The 17,315-nt window shown below is 41.4% G+C and overlaps 1 protein-coding gene across 1 annotated transcript in view; it reads left to right on the forward strand.

Annotated features, from left to right (window-relative positions):
- The window catches only part of SYN2 (synapsin II), a 176,402-nt gene that overhangs the window by 46,110 nt on the left and 112,977 nt on the right, over positions 1 to 17,315 (forward strand). The window contains exon 2 of the mRNA XM_071755454.1: positions 17,064 to 17,121. Coding sequence (XP_071611555.1) covers positions 17,064 to 17,121 — 58 coding nt within the window. The remainder of the gene's footprint in view (positions 1 to 17,063; positions 17,122 to 17,315) is intronic.

Consider the following 17,315-nt stretch of genomic DNA (forward strand, 5'->3'; position numbering starts at 1 on the left):
GTGCCTGGCAGGGTTATGGAACAAATCATCCTCAGTGTAATCCTGGGCTGGCTCAGGAACAGCGTGGCCAGCAGGTCCAAGGAGGTGATTCTGCCCCTGTGCTCAGCCCTGGGGAGGCCACAGCTTGAGTCCTGTGTCCAGTTCTGGGCCCCTCAGCTCAGGAAGGAGATTGAGGTGCTGGAGCAGGTCCAGAGAAGAGCAAGGAGGCTGGGAAGGGATCCAGCACAAGTCCTGTGAGGAAGGGCTGAGGGAGCTGGGGGTGTTGAGGCTGGAGAAGAGGAGGCTCAGGGGAGACCTCATCACTCTCTCCAACTCCCTGAAAGGAGGTTGGAGCCAGGGGGGGGTTGGGCTCTTTTCCCAGCAAACTCTCAGCAAGACAAGAGGGCACAAGAGGTCTCAAGCTGTGCCAGGGGAGGTTTAGGTTGGACATGAGAAAGAATTTCTTTCTGGAGAGGGTGCTCAGGCATTGGAATGGGCTGCCCAGGGAAGGGGTGGATTCTCCATCCCTGGAGATATTTCAAAAGAGCCTGGATGTGGCACTCAGTGCCATGGGCTGGGAACCACGGGGGGAGTGGAGCAAGGGTTGGACTTGATGAGCTCTGAGGCCCCTTCCAACCCAGCCCATTCTAGGATTCTATGAAATATCTTGTCATTTCTGATTGCCTTGCATTAATCACTGCAGAAGCTACCCCATGTGGCTCCACAGAACAGATATCTTCCTAGGGAAGCAAAATGAAATCTGAGTGGTCTTTAACACCCATCAAATAAAATGGTGAAACTTCAGTGTGTTTGCTCTTAAAGAAGTGCACGGCTGAAATAAAATGGAAGAAAATCTAAACAAACAAACCCCAAGCTTATAAGAAGGTGGGGCTGGTCTGTCCCTGAGCTGCTCCTCTGTGCCTGAAGAAAATCTAAACAAACAAACCCCAAACTTATAAGAAGGTGGGGCTGGTCTGTCCCTGAGCTGCTCCTCTGTGCCTTCCTGCTCCTCTGCTTCCACTTTTTGTCATCCCCTTTCTTTGAGGACAGGTTGACATCAACAGCAGGAACAGCCCCTGTTTTTTCTCTTTCCTTTTGACTCTTTCTCAGTTTGCTGTAGCTCACCTTCTCCTGCAGCTTTGTCTTTTTCCCTGTTCCTGGACATCCTGGGGCTCCCATGGTGTGTTTGTGTGCACGGTGCAACAGGTTTTTCACTGTGCATTTTGGGGTGAATTTTCAGTAGAAAAGTCAAGCCCAGGAAAAACACAGTAAAACTTTGTGCAGAAAGCTCTCCATTTTTAGCATAGTGGCTTAAGGGAAAAAGCCAAACCAAAACCAAACCAAACCTATTTACTAGTTTATTTAGTTTACCTGGTTTACTAGTTTATTTTTGTTATGCCTTGATTTACAGGTTAAGCAGCAGATGATGGAATGGTTGAGGGAGGTTTCACTGTGTTAATTTCCCTTCTGTCATCTGGGTGACACTGGTGGCTCTTGGCTCTGGTACAACACTTGTACTCTTAAAGGGAAAGCCAGGACAGCCTCAGTAAAGGGAATGTGGGGAGACACCCTCTTTGCAGACCTCTAAACCCAGGTATTTAACCATGTGTGTGGAATATAGGGACATACACTCAGCCCTGGGCTGTCAGGTGTCTGGTGTCAAAGCAGCTAATTTGACACAAAACAGGAGTACTCCAAGTAAAGCTGGAACTGCACAAAAGGGTTACAAAATTATAGCACACAATTCTTTAATTTGACATAAAGCAGTTGGACCACACAACCATCCAGGGAGGATAAAAGCAATAAACCCTTGAAAACCAAACAAACACAACAAAAGCATCAGAAGGGAAATAGAACCTGAGAGGAAGGAGGAAAAAAACCCTGGGAACGTAGCTGGAAGTGACTCTTCTGACACAGTGTTCAAAAGTTCTTCCTAAACATTGTCCTAAGGGACTGGGAAGACATGAAGTGGGTTTAGTCTGCCTGTGTCTGGCTTCATAAAAAATTCTTTGTTACCGAGTTGGGTGGAAGTTATCAGAACAAGGATGCAACTTTGTTATAAAGTAACTAATTTTGCCCTTAGGTGACTCAACTCTTGTACTAGCAAATCATTCCAAAAGATTCTGCAGTACTGCCCTGGGGAAAAAGAAGTATCAGTTAAAGAAGAAGAATTAAAAATTTTTATCTTTTAGCCTGGTTTTGTGACTTTAATGGCTTCTCCTTCATTTTCAAGCTGCGATAATTTCAAATTCATCAGATAACTTATTGTCAATTAAAATTGTTTCAGCAAGTTTGAAGATTAAAACAGATATTTCCATCTTGGAGAAGAAGCTTAAGGGTTAATGAAGATAACAGTGTGTTCCTGGGGCCTGACTTGTGTCCTTCCTCTGCAAATGAGATCGGGCTGAGATTTAATTAGAGCTGAGCAGCAGTCATGGAGCAGCAGCTGTTCAAGTCACAGCCAAGTGCATCTGACAATTGCTTTTTCACACCTTCAGAGAAACCAACACACTTTCCAAACTGTCCTAATATTGTGAGCACTCAGAACTTTCTTGTGAGCCTCTTTTTTCAATTAAGGTTAAGGTTTTGGGAATCAAGTAAGAATCTTGACTCTTTTAAAAAACCCTACACTTCATTTGAAGGGAATCGGAAGCATAGAACAAATAAAAAGAACAGTGTATATTAATTTCCATAAAATATGTTTCTTTTAAAATGTAGGGATCTCCTCAGCCAGTCTTGTGATTTTATCAGGCTTGTGACTCAATCTTTTTTTATTATTTTTTTTATTCAAAGTTTTTGCTCTAACAGATTTTGTCTTCCCACTGACTACCTCCCATCTGTTCAGGGTAATGGGTTTTCTGCCTGTGCTCAGAAAGGAGCATATTGTGGGATTTGAATGAGAAATTCTACCTCACTAGTCCTTGGAGACCACTTAAACTTGGTTGCCAGGACGACTCCATCCTAGACAAATAGGGTAAAAAAGTTGAGATCCTCTTGCAGAAAATTGAGAACTATATCTTGCCTACAGCAAGAGGGGAGAGAGAGATGTATGGTAATGAAATGTAAAGTTTGTATAAACATTGTGATTGAGAAGTGTTCCAGCTCTCAAGTCTTAAATCTCTGTGGGTGGAAGAAGGGAAAAGGAGTAATCAAGTGTGAAACCTGGGATGAGACAAAAAGTTGTAATACCTTTTATAGGGGGATAGTAAACCCCACAAAACTGCTCAGTGAAAACTAAAGTAAGTGATGCACGTGAGTGTCTCATAGTGGAACTGAGAATCCATCAAAGTATCATAATATTGTGGGTTTGAATTAAGCCCTGAAAAGAACCACTTTCTACAAGCTGTCAGATCCAGACAGGATGCTGAAATTTGCAGTGGTTGGCACAAGTATGGAAAGGATGAAGTGCTTTGAGACTTGGCCACTCCTTTTGAAGACTGTGTTTTAGAAAAAGCAGCACCAGAGAAGGATTTCTATTTGCTGTAGTTTCATCAGCCCTTCCTGTCTGGCTCTGAAGCCCTTGGGGCTTCTCTTTCCAATTTGGAAAGTGAAGAAGCAGAGGTCAGGAGGTGGCTTCTCAGCGTGGCTCTGTCCCTGGTGTTGCTCTCTTGGTTGGTTGTGCTGCTGAGAACCAGACAGGGATTCTCCTTCTTTCAAGAGTTGAAGTTTCCTTGGAGCAGGTGCATGGCAAGGCACTGCTGCTCAGTGTTTCTGTCCTGTTGCCTGCTTTGGTTATTGAAATACCAGCTTTTTGGCTGGGGTTTTAATCAGCAGTTGTGTTTGTTGCTGAGGAGCCAGGGGCGAGGAGTTTGGGGGTGACCCCACTGTGGCCCAGCCTGAGGAATTAATTCTGTAGCAGTAAAGTTCTGTACTTGCAGTGAGCTCCAGCACATCCCAAGTGTCAGTAAAGACTGTAGAACATTTTGAAAGGGCAATATTAAGCCCTACCAAGTAGCTGCTTGCTCATCAGCAGAGTGAAAAATACATTCCCACTTGCAGCAAGACTGTGGAAGGGTTTTCAAGGTATATATTAGACAGGGGTATATATTAGACAAGGGTATATATTAGACAGGCTGGAGAGTTGGGCAGGGAGAAACATGATGAAATTCAACAAGGGGAAGTGTAGAGTTTTGCATTTGGGGAAGAACAACACGATGTCCCAGTATAGGTTGGGGGCTGAGCTGCTGGAGAGCAGTGGAGGTGAAAGAGACCTGAGGGTCCTGGTAGACAAGAAGATGCCCATGAGCCAGCAGTGTGCCCTTGTGGCCAAGAAGGCCAATGGCATCCTGGGGTGCATTAGAAAGGGTGTGGTTAGTAGGTCAAGAGAGGTTCTCCTCCCCCTCTATTCTGCATTGGTGAGGCCACACCTGGAGTATTGTGTCCAGTTCTGGGCCCCTCAGTTCAAGAAGGACAGGGAAGTGCTTGAAAGAGTCCAGTGCAGAGCTACTGAGATGATTAAGGGAGTGGAACATCTCCCTTATGAGGAAAGGCTGAGGGAGCTGGGTCTCTTTAGTTTGGAGAAAAGGAGACTGAGGGGTGACCTCATCAATGTTTTCAAATATGTAAGGGGTGAGTGTCAGGGAGATGGAGTTAGGCTTTTCTCAGTGGTGACCAGTGATAGGACAAGGGGTAATGGGTGTAAATTGGAGCATAGGAGGTTCAAGTTGAATATCAGAAAAAATTTTTTTACTGTAAGGGTAACGGAGCCCTGGAACAGGCTGCCCAGGGGGGTTGTGGAGTCTCCTTCACTGGAGACATTCAAAACCCACCTGGACACGTTCCTAGGGGATGTACTCTGGGGGGCCCTGCTCTGGCAGGGGGGGTTGGACTAGATGATCTTTCGAGGTCCCTTCCAACCCCTAGGATTCTAGGATTCTATGATTTTCCTAACTGGGAACTGTGTACCTTTGAATGTACAACAACCATGATCTGTTTTCTTCAGTTTGCTCTTCAAATTGCTTCTAGTTGCTCCACATTTATTTACAGCGATTGATATTTAATTTTAAAAATCAAACACCTTTCGAATTAGTGTTTTTTGATGGACAAATTTGTAGGTGGTGTAAAGGAAAAGAATTGCTTTCCTCTGTGCTGGGTTTTTTGATGCTTCAGTTCCCAGCAAGGTCTGTCCAGCAGATGGCAGCGCTTGACCAAAATGTGGGTGTAATCCCACTCTGGTTTTGTTCTGAGTAAAAGATGCTCTCTGCAGAAAGCTCTGATTCACTGACAGAGATTCAATGTGATATAAACACAGACATTGCAGACATTACTCATGGGCTGTTTTGCTTTCCTTTCCCAGCAAAGTAGGCATCCTAATGAAGATGAATGAAACTGTTGAAGATACCAAGTAAAAAAGAGAGGTAGAATTTTTGCCTTAAGTAATCCTGGTTGAATGAACAGAGTTTGAAATTAATTTAGAAGAAACACCCATAATCATGAAAGTCTTTATTAAAAGATTTGCTTTGGTTGTCCTCTTGATGAAAGACTTTACTACACACCATTAGTGAATGTTATGGCAATGTACTATCAAAAAATGTGAGCTACCAATAAGAAATATATATTTTTTTAACTTTTATTTTTTGATTTTTTAAAAAACAAGTTCCTAAGTTTCTGCCTGTAACTCAGCAGTTTGAATTACCTTTCAATTACCTGCTGGAAAATGGAGTGTAAAAAGCAGTTGGTGAGAATAGAGCAGCAGGAGCTTTAAGTTAGTGACCATAGCACTCAAATTTGTTGCTGATTGCTAAAGAAAATAGATTTTGCTATAGAAAATAAAGTTATAAAAACTGCTGGGGTAGGAATGAGCCTCTGAAGAGGCATACACAGAATCAAAGGTAGGAAATACTGACTTCAAGAGTATTCAGAAATATTTTGCTGATTTGCTTTAAAAAAAAACTTAACAGCCATGTCTGCAAGTGCTGCTCTATTTTCTTTTGATTGTCCCATTAGCAATTTAAGGACTACTTGTTCATTTTGCTTTGTTCTGGGGTTTGTTTTTTTTTTTTTCCTAAGTTTGCAACTGAAAAAAACCCAACCACAACAAAAGGGATTTTTGGAAGGAACAGGCAGTTTGCCACTATGTGGGAGTTTGATAGGAGAGGTGTCTGAAAGCAATCACTGATAGAACTGCAGACTAATTTGTGTTGCTGCAGTAGCAAACTGGAATGAGTGCAGCAGCTTTTCTTCCTGCAGCAAGTTAAAGCTGCACTGTGGATATCCTGAGGTCTCTGAGCCTGAAAGCTTTTCAACACATCCTGAATTTTTGTCCCAACAGGCCTTATTGTAAGAACAATCAAGAAAATGTTCTTACTCTGGATGCTGCTAATATGTCCGTGTTCTGTTTACTCACCAGGATGATCATCCTTGTCCAGAGTCATAAATCCACCAGCAAAAATATTTACCAGGAACTAGCTGCAGATTTTGGATCTTACGTAAGGAGGGCTTGCACATGCCTGCTGCTCTGCTCTTTGCCAAATGGCAGGATCTTCATGGGAAAAGCACTCCCCTCTTTTTCTCTAATGACTCCCATCCAGATGAATCAGTGCCATGGGCTGCAGATTGTGGTTGCCCAAGGATCCATTAGTGGAGAGGTGACTGGTAGCATGAGCTAGCCACTTCCCAGCAGGGAGAGAGCTGGGTGGGTGTAGCCCACAAAATGAGGGGAGGGCTGGATCCAGTTCATCTCTTGGGCATCCTTGACTAACGTGCTGCTTGCTGCCAACTGAATTTAAAGCAGCATTTCCACCACACAGCTCCCAGAGAGAAGCTCTGCTCGAAGCTCTGAGATTTCAGAGCAGCCTTTGCTGTTGTGTGCAAAAAAGGTGCTGTTCTTACCCCTGTAGGCACTGGGGGGATTAACCCCATAAACGGGGATCGTTCCATTCTGGAATGATTGCAACAACTGCTGTGCATGAACACGTGCCAAAAGAGAATGCTTGTTCACTGCTTAGTTGTTTCGTGTCTTACACTCCCATTTTGGGGCAGTAAATGTCATATTTGGCAGCATTCAGTTGTGCAAAAAAAGACAGCAAGCAGTCCTCTGGGATGGGGAAGAGATAGAGCAATAGAGTTCCACGTTCAGCTGCTGCCTCTGCTCCCAGCAGTGAGGTGCTGCCCCTTGGTGAGGGCTCTGGGGGGGTTGTGCCACAGCCTCACCAGGAGACTTCTGCTCCAAGTCTCAGTCTAAGGACTGTCACAAGAGCCTTGAACACAAGAGCCTTGAACACAAGAGCCTTGAACACAACAGCCTTGAACACAACAGCCTTGTCACAGCTTTGCCACAAGACCCTTGAAACTTGTTGGTCCACCTTGTGTTACAGATCCCAGTAGATTCTGCATGCCTTCTAATTTTATAGACTGCTCCTGAGTAAAAAATTTTAAAGCCCATATTCCCAAGGTCATCCTCACGTGGGGAAGGGGTGGTTAATACTTCCAGTCTCATGTAAGAGTTGTGGTGCCAGTTTTCTGTAGAGAAAAATACCATTCTCTGGCTTCAGCAGTACTGGGAAAGTTCATTGTTCTCTGATCCATAGTGGGGAGCTGACAGTCCTCCTGTGATAATACTGGCAACAGTATTTTCTATTATCCTGGTAGCTGTTTTACTGAAGATTATCAGGATAATGTGTTCCCCATGGCTACAGGAACATAGGCTCTTAGTTATTTAACTTCTTAGAGGATGTTAAACTCCATAAACCAAACATGAATATTTTAAGCACAGACAAAATTATATGTGATTATATTTTTAAGCATAACATTAAAATACAGAGTGGTTAGTTTAGTTTTATCAAGTACTTGGGAAGCCTCTTTCTGAGCTTCTCAAGAAGAGACTTCTCCTTTTGGTGGAAGTGTTGAAGTATATTCCTTGCTGTATTTTCAGAAGAACTCATTCATGCATGTTTTGCAGGAGTTGGTGAATGAGTGCTACGTTTTCAGGTCTTCAATAATGTAATAACCTGTTTGAAAAAAAATTCTAGTGGTAATTTATTAAGATAAAAAGCACGGAGTGTCTGAAAGTATGACCAGAGAAGGAGTATATGGAGGTACCCATGGCAAACTGGTAATCTGGGTGCACCCTTCCATGCAGAGCATGGTGTAAATTGTGGGTCAAAAAAAAAAAAAAAGTGATAATACTGGCAGCAGTATTTTCTATTATCCTGGTAGCTTTTTTACTGAAGATTATCAGGATAATGTGTTCCCCATGGCTACTGGAACTTGAGTACCTTGAACCAGTTTTCATGGCAGCACTCTGGACCTTCCTCCAAGGCTAGTGGGTAGATAAATGCATGTTTCTGAAGCTCATTCCTCCATGGTAGCAGATAACTTGGTATTTTTGTTCCGCTGAGCACAGTGCATGAATTCCTTCTTTTCCTTGGGGGAATTTGCACTGGAGGCACCAGGACACTGGGGAATCTTTAGAGTTGGAGGAGACTGCCATGAAGCCTGTGGAGCCTGAGTGTGGGGAGGGGGGGCTGGAAGGAAAAAGAAAACCCCAGAAATACTGATTAATTCAACTTAAACCAGGTAAGGAGTATAGAGAGCCTTAGCAATTGCTCCTTGTTTAATCCATGCTGATAGCAGCAATTCATTTCTTTGTGGGGTTTTGGGGCACTGTGTTAGATACTTAAGAGACTGTTTGTACTCTTGTTGTTCATATGCTTTCTCCAGTAGATCTACAACTGTTTACAAGTCAGGTTGATGCTGCCTGTCACACATAGCATCAATCATTCAGCACAAGCAGACACTCAGCTTCATGATAATGAATATTTCCCCTGTTTTCAACCAGCTCCTGTGTATGGCTGGTAGCTGGCCCTGGCTGCTCTTTCAAAGAGGGTTTGATACCCCTGCAACTCCCTTACAGCTGGGAAAGCCAGAAAGGTGACCACAGATCTGAATTTATCTGTGTTTGTAAATTATTTTCTAGCCAATCTGATGTACATTTTTTCCCACAGAAGAGGGCAGCAAAATCCATACACACTTGGTGCACAGCATCTGTGAAGATGCTGAGCCAAGTGACTTAAATTGGAGTTCTGAAGACTCCAGGTCTTCTAATGGAGCTGCTCAGAGAAATGGGGCAGCATGGGACTGTTGTAAGTATAGGCATAAAAGTGTCATGAAAAAAAAAGTGAAACATCAAAGATTGTTTCACACCAATTCCTTGGGCTCCTGATTCTTTAGTTTTTCTGTAACATGAAGGTAGTGGTGTAACTGGATGAGGCTCTGGATCTATGTGGAGAAAGGGTCTCTGAACCAGAGATCAAAGCAAAGCAATTGCTGCTGTGTGAAAGATCTTTTTTATCCTTTGGTCTTTTAAGTCTAGTTCAGTATTGGTGGGGCCAAGGAAGAACTGCTGCAAGGGTGTGGAATGCTTGTGGCTGTGCCTTTGGAGAATAACACTCAGACCTTTCCCTGTTCATATGTGTGTGCATATCCTTAATAAGATATCCTGGGACTTGTGGCAATCCTTTCTTTTCCCTTGTTTCCCCTGGGTCTTGACCCTGTGTGGGGCTGAAGCTGCAGGGCTTGATGTTAAGACTAAAGGTTTGATACCATGAGTGATTCAAGTTTTCTCACCTTGCAGGGTCACACAGGTTGTTTAGGGGCATTTAAAACACTTCAGAACATTCATTGTAGAAAGAAAAGGAAAAGGGCAGATAAAATTTTGAAGAGTTTATTGGTAACGTGGATTCAGTCTCAAGGATTCTTTCACTCCATGCTGGTGTTTATTGGCATCTCAGATGTGGGCAAAAAAGACAATCTATTAGTGTAAAGGGTTCTGGGCCCACTTTATTTCTCATTGCCTCAGTAGGAAAAAAGTCAACTAAAATATCTCTAGATGCTATTTCCAGATGGTTTTTTTCTGTCACAAACCAGGCACCAGTGGCTGCACTGTGTGACATTTTTGCCACTGAAGATAATTCAGAGTACATTACATTCTAAGCAGTAGAATTGCTCATTAACAGTCTGTTCTATTTTATCCTTGTTGACAATGAGGAGTTGGAAAGAATGGATCTCTTAGCTGGCAGGGAGACTTGGGAGTGACAGATTTAACTTTGTTACTTCAGCCTGCACTATTATTATGTTGCCTGTAGTAGATAAGATTGAGGAATTCATGGCAAATGGTGCAGAATATTGAGGTCTGAGGTGCAGAAGTTTGAGTCTTGCAGTTCCAAGAGCCATTCAAATCTCCATCAGTAATATTTTGTAATGTGGCTAGTGGTGTTTTTCTGCACAGAAGTTGGGACTTTCTGTTCATTTCATGAGTACAAAATATTTTTATGAACCTAACCATGGGAAAGCATCCTAGTTGTTTTAATGACTCTAGCAGATTTGGAAAAGGTTACAATATGTTGCATCACGTATGAGCTCTTCTTGTGATGAGGGAATGAACATTTAAAAATACTTTTCATATGTCCTCTAATTTACAAAAAAAAAAAAAAAAAAAGCCCACAGAAATGACATCGTGACTGTAAATCTTGCACAGCAGCAAGGGGCCAAAAATGACAGAGTTGGAGGTGTGGGATTTTGAGACATGACCCAGGGAGACAGTTGAGCAGTTTGGCATGAAAGAGCACTTGTTTCATCTTGAGAGGGCAGAAAATGAGGCATTTTCAGTCAAGTGTGCAGCTCAAAAGACCCAGAGAAATTAAGGTGAGATGAGAGAGCAGGAGGCAGCTTATTCTTGATTAGAGCCCTGGTGACCACACAGCTCAGGCTGAGAGCAGAGGGACAACAGGAGGGCTCCTGATGGAAGCAACAAAGATGGTTCTGGGGCTGGAAGATCTGTGAAAGAATAAAATAGCTCTCTCTTGTTTAAATAATCAAAGCAGATAACTTTTTGATATATGCCAAGGGGATAGGATAATTAGTTAAAAAATGAAAGGCTAGTAATAAGTTAGGAGAAAAAAAATCAGGGATTGAGTCAGGCATTGTGGAAGCCTCTGCAGGTGCCACATAGAAAGCTGTTCTGAGAAAAACCCCTTTGAGCAAGGGGGATGTGCAGCACAGAAATGGAGACAGAATAATTGCTGCTTAATAAGCCTCGTGTTCTTTATTTCTAGGGTGCTTATGCTTTCTGGTTTTAAATACACTTACAGAGCTGCATCTCTTTGGGCTGCCTGTTGTAATGGGGAAAAAATGTTTTCCTGAAGTTCAGGATGTTTCAGTCAGGGTGTCTGTGAGATGCTGTCAGATGGTGGTCACACAGACAAGTGGAAAGAACCTGTGTGTCTTTGCCTCTGCAGTGCTTCTGTTGAATGGGACATTTCATCAGACTGAGTGCTCACAACTTCACTGGGCTGGTACAAATCTGAGCTATGGATCCTGCTGACATTGGCCATGCTATTCCAGAGCAAATCCAATGTGCTGCTCTTCAAATGTCCAGGCTCCTGGGAATGGAGGTTATCATTAATCTCATGAAACCCAGCTCAGCAGGGAGCACTACGTGTCATGGGTTTGATGTGTTCTGTCACTTATTTTATGGTAGTCTGCTGCTTTTAAGATGATTTCTGTATGAAGTAATGGCTTGAGAAAATATAGCTGGTTTATGTGAGTGAAATACTGGTTGGGTCAAGTGCCAAAAGTATAACTCCACAGTGCAGAAGAAAAAAAGAATGTTTTAAATCTAGTTAGGTCTTTTCAGAAGCTGGGCAACACATTTAAAAGTATCAAGCTCTTTAAAATTCAGTTTTTAAATACGAGTTTATTTTTTATAGCAGTCTCTTATCAGCCTCTTGTTGCAGAAATGTAGAACAAGTGGACAAAAGTCTGCAAGCAGCCTGTTTACAGTGTTGTTCACAACCCACTCAGTGCTGCTGGCAGCCCCTGGCAGTCCTCATGAGGAGTGGTGTGAGCTGGGCTGCTTGGCTGGCAGTCCATGCACCAGCACTGGTACTGTCAGACACTTGCTGTGCCACTGATGGTCATAGAGAGGTTCCCAGTAGTTTGTGGATTAGGTCATATCACATGAAAATGCAAATCTGTGCTTACTTTTGATGATAGTTTCTTATGGTTTTCATGTATTTACAAAACTCTAATAGTCTAAGAAGTCCTTGGCATGTAGGAGAAATAATAATAATAATCTCACTCCTTTAACTGATCCCTTATTGCAGTTTCATGATATGTACATGATCATGGTTTTTTAAGGCATTATTTCCTTGGCAGATCCTTCAGATTTCAGATGGGAAAAAACCATATTTACAAAACTGCTGTCTTAAAAACCAGGTACTTGGTCTAGTTTATATTACTTTAATTCTGATACACATCATTTCATCAGATTGTTCATTACTTTTTTTTAATGGGACAGTTGCCAAAATACACTTACTAAATTCATTATGCCAGTGTTCTGTTCTTTTTAGCACTCTGTATTACTGAATCATGCAGCAGTGCAAATGACTGATGATGTCTTAATGCAGTCATATTTTCATTAAATTAAAAGAAAATACTGCTGGAGGGAGGCTGACTATGGGTAATTCAACATGATATTAGAGTAGCACATGGAAACATATTTTTTGTGGCACAAAACCTTTGAGACCGAGTCTACGTCTTTTCCTGTTAATTATTTTTTTTTAATGTAATAGCATGATTAGTTATTTCTAACCAGATATGAAGACTTTGTGCTTAACATTTTCTGTTCTCTCCCTGAGGTTAATGTACCAGACTGTAATTTCATGGAAGCCTGGCTGGTTTTTTGGCTGTAGTATGCCAAAATCTTGATGTGCATATGGCAATTCCAGTCAAGTGGGTATTTGAGCCTGCTCTGTCTGTGTGTATATAAATATATATGAACACTACCTTGCTTGAAATGGATTCTACTGGCTGCTTATAAATAGTGACAGTCTGCAATTTGTCTGCTCTAAATGATGACCAAACTTTTGACCCATTGCAGTAAACTGGCAGTACAATTATTTTCACTCTCTACAACTCCCTGAAAGGAGGTTGGAGCCAGGGGGGGGTTGGTCTCTTTTCCCAGGCAACTCTCAGCAAGACAAGAGGGCACAAGAGGTCTCAAGTTGTGCCAGGGGAGGTTTAGGTTGGACATTAGAAAGAATTTCTTTCTGGAGAGGGTGCTCAGCCATTGGAATGGGCTGCCCAGGGAAGGGGTGGATTCTCCATCCCTGGAGATATTTCAAAAGAGCCTGGATGTGGCACTCAGTGCCATGGGCTGGGAACCACGGGGGGAGTGGAGCAAGGGTTGGACTTGATGAGCTCTCAGGTCCCTTCCAACCCAGCCCATTCTAGGATTCTATGATTTTGGAGCATAAAATCATCTTATTGATAGGCTGAGTAACGAGCTCCCAGTTCAGTGGTCAGAGATGCCCAGAAATCAGTGTTCCCATGGAACTGATTCCTGTGCCCATCGTGGTGTTGGCATGGAAAGCAGAGGACAAGTGCAGCACCAAGTTGGCAACTGCCAAAGGCAGAACCTAAGGGAATGTGGTGCTGGGAAAAGAGGGTTTACACACAGGAGCAGGGGGTTGCCTGGACCCCACATACTGGATGCATTCTTTTGACTTGAATAAAGACTGTTTCTGAGAAACTCAGCATTGTAGCATTAAAGAATAGCAATCAAAGTAGTATATACCTGTTGCAAATGATTTTCTTGTTGATTTTACTGCCAATTAAAGCAGCACCATTTTAGTGCTTTTTTTGGTTACTGACACCACATTGGGCTGTAAGATGCTGTAGAAATGTGTGTAGATGCTGTGTAGCTTAAGAGGGAAATAGTGCAGGTCTTTTATACATATTTGAAACACTTTTAGTGATTATTACTTCATTCTCCCTGGCTTTGCCAAAGCTCAGTAGGTATGAGTTTGTATCAGGCAGCAGCTGTGCTGATTGTGTATTCTAGAGTTATTTGATTTTAAATATGTTTTTATCCAGAAAATGGCAAGAAATCCAGAAGTATTTCCCATGTGCTGAAAAGATCCTCTCAGAGGTCGTGCTAATCATCAGCAATGATGGCCAAATGTTACATGAACTGGGGCATAGTTTTTATTAACTTTACTTGTGCTGCCACCTTGGCTCTTCTGAAAACACCTCACCTGGAGATCCTGACCTTGATCCTGACCTTGAGGCCATGTCTGCTCTGTGCAGGGGGCTCCCAGAGGTCATACAAAGATATTCCAGGTGCAGTGCCAAGAGTCACCATGCATAGCAGGAATTTTAAGCTATAATTCTGTGAATAATATAGAAGAATTTTATTCCTCATCTCTCCTTATAAAAAAAAAAAACAACAAAACAACCCCGCTCTCCCCCCAAAAAACCAAAAACCAACCAACCAAAAAAAAAAAAAAAGCAAACCCAACTAATTTAAGCACATAACAAGTGTCTTTATGACAGAATTGCATATATCTCATATCATAAATTGGAAATAATTCAAGCAGGGCAGGACAGTATTTCCTATGTACAGGAAATAACATGAGAAAAACCTAGTTTTTACTTCACAGCAGACTCTTGCTAAGAATTCTTAGTTTGTTCTCAACTGACTTTTTAGTCTGTCATTTTTCGAGATAGCAAGATAATAATTGGAGAACATAATTAAAGAGTTCACATTTTTATAAAGGCTGTTAGTTAAAGCTACTTTGAAATTAAATCTCTTCAAATGTTTAAATGTCACATTTGTTTTCAAGCCTCAGATTGCTTAACTTTAGCACTTACTATTACTGTTTATTTTGAAAGCTGAAGTCATTTGTTGAAATGTGAATCACGCCAGAGTTTACTTGTTTAAAGGTTGCATCATTTAAATGATGTTCAAGTAGAAAGATGGAATTGAAGGGAATAACATTTGGAGCACATTCCAGTGTATACCATGGACTCAGCACTAAAGAACTCAAGAGACTCAAGAGTCTTTGGCTCTTTGTGGTTTCCTGGTTTCAATTTCTCTCTTAAAGCAGCAGTCAGCTGCTGCTATTCCTTGGGGTAAGCATTGTGGAGGCTTAATCTTTGTATATGTTCAAGTTTTCAAGAAACAGAGCTTATTTTTCAGTGTTCAGAGACAGCCTTGCCAAAATATTTATTGTGTTATGTGGCCAACATAGTTCTGTGTAAATTAAATTTGTGTTGTGATGTCCAATAAGGCATTTACCTGCACCAGAAAATCTGCTCATCCTGTTCCTGGTAATATTCAACAGTTTAGTTACTGACAAATTCATGAGGATCAGAATTGGAGTTTTAAATATTTTTCAGTGGCATTTGACGAGATTTAAACATTTGGAGAGATTTAATTCCAAAGTAGCTTTAACTAACAATCTTTATAAAAATGTGAACTCTTTAATAATGTTCTCCCATTATTATCTTGCCATCTCGAAAAATAACAGAATAAAAAGTCAGTTGAGAACAAACTAAGAATTCTTAGCATGAGTCTGCTGTTAGTTTTCCAAAGAGACATTTAAGCTCTCTGTTCAGAATTGCTTGCTTTTCTCCTGAGGCACCTATGGTCTTACCTTGGAACATGAGACCTTCCTCTCTGCTCTGTGCCTTCTGTAGTCTTCTCCCAGATGTCCTTGGTTTTCCTGCACCTTTGAGATGAACATGGTCCAGCTGATGCTTCACCAGAAACAGCATCCTAAAACTTACCTTTGAAGATACCTGCACATGGCTTTTCAAGACATAATATTCAGAACAAATTTGGGAAGATAAATCAGTAACTAATAGTATTCCTTTATTAGACTTGTGAGGCAATATGTATTTAACTTCTACTTTTGTTCTTTGCAAAAATATTTTATGCCTTATCCTGAGTGTGCACCTCCTGTAATAAAACAATGTATTTCCAACTCCATATTTCATATATATTTATTACATGAACACAGTGTTGCAAATGCTTCCTTCAGTCCTGTCTTGCTCACAGTTATCCATCTGGATTGGAAATAATTGTTGGGCAAACTTTTAGTATGGGATTTCACACAAAGACTCTGTTTGCTTTCTGCCACCCATTATCTGCAATAATTAAAATATCCTTAAGAAATAAGGGGTTTCAGTTGACTGTTAGGAAGTTTGGTTCTTCCACTTCTGAAACCAGTGGTGAAACTCTTCTGGACTTCAGTGGGAAAAGGGTTTTGTAAAAGCAGTGCAGAATTGTTTCCATATGTGATATATGCATTCCTTTCATGGATGAGGTAGCTGTAGTTCAATATAACTGCACTGTTATATATTAAAAATGGACAAAATCTGGGTTTTCAACACTTGAGAAGTTGTTCTGAGGCATTCTGGTTTTTTGATTGTGTAACAGATTTTTGCATGCAATAAAATAGGAAAGGTACTCTGAGCTTTGGCTTGAGCAAAGAAGATGCACAGAGCCTGATACCACATCCAATTTCCAGTTTCAGAGTGCCAGAGTATTCCCTAGATTTAATTTTTTTTTAATTCCCAGTTACTCCAGAGCAGCTCCATGCTCCCTAAGCCATCTGACTGAGCAGTTCCTAGGAGAGGGTCTGCTTGTTAGGCCTGGGAGCCTGGAGCTCTGTGTTTGGTTCTGGTTTATCATAGCAATCCAGGTGCATTGCAGTGGCTCATAAAGCCTACTTCAGATTTATTACTTTGTCTCATGTTATAGTCTAGAAAGAGCAAAACTGAGTAGTAAGTCAGGCCTTTGCAAACTTGGGGAAGTCTCCAGTGCTTCTGATGCTTTCTTTCAAAACAATGTGAAGTCTCTGAACACTGTTTCCAACAAGCCAGAATTTCGAAATAAAATAAATGGATAAAAATTAAAATGAGTGAGGTTTTGGATGCTGTTCACATGGAGATAAATTTCCACTGCTTGACTTTAATGAGAGCAGGATTGCCTCTTTTTTAGCAGTACTGATCTCCTGTTAAAAACTAATTTTGGAATATGTACTTCAGTGCACTTTAGGATACCCATTAATGTTGAAAATCACAATATATATTCTTTTATCATACATTTTTTTATCATAAAATACTGCATGATGGGAATTTTGAGGATGGAAGGATGTCAAAGGATGGAGAATTGTGAATGCAGGCAGATTCATTTAGTATATATGTGTATTTTCAGGACACTGAAGGCCATAAAGGAAGTTTTTGTGTAGCTCCTGCTTTACAGATCCTTGACTTTCCCTCTCTTTTTTTTCCTGCAGGGCCAAGGCTTTTCGTGGAAAAAAGGTCCATGGAGAATATGACATAAAGGTTGAGCAGGTAACTAAATAACTCAATCTGTTATTTTTATATTTGTGTATTCATACAAATCTATCTATCTATATAGATATAGGTACATAAGTACTTCCCTGGAGGTATTTAAAAAATGTTTAGATAGGGAGTTTAGCCATGAACTTTTTCTACTTTTAGGTTTCTGATGATCTTAAGGTTCATCTTAAGGATCAGCCTAAATG

Source organism: Heliangelus exortis, chromosome 12 (assembly GCF_036169615.1).
Source record: "Heliangelus exortis chromosome 12, bHelExo1.hap1, whole genome shotgun sequence".
In the NCBI taxonomy this organism is placed as follows: domain Eukaryota; kingdom Metazoa; phylum Chordata; class Aves; order Apodiformes; family Trochilidae; genus Heliangelus; species Heliangelus exortis.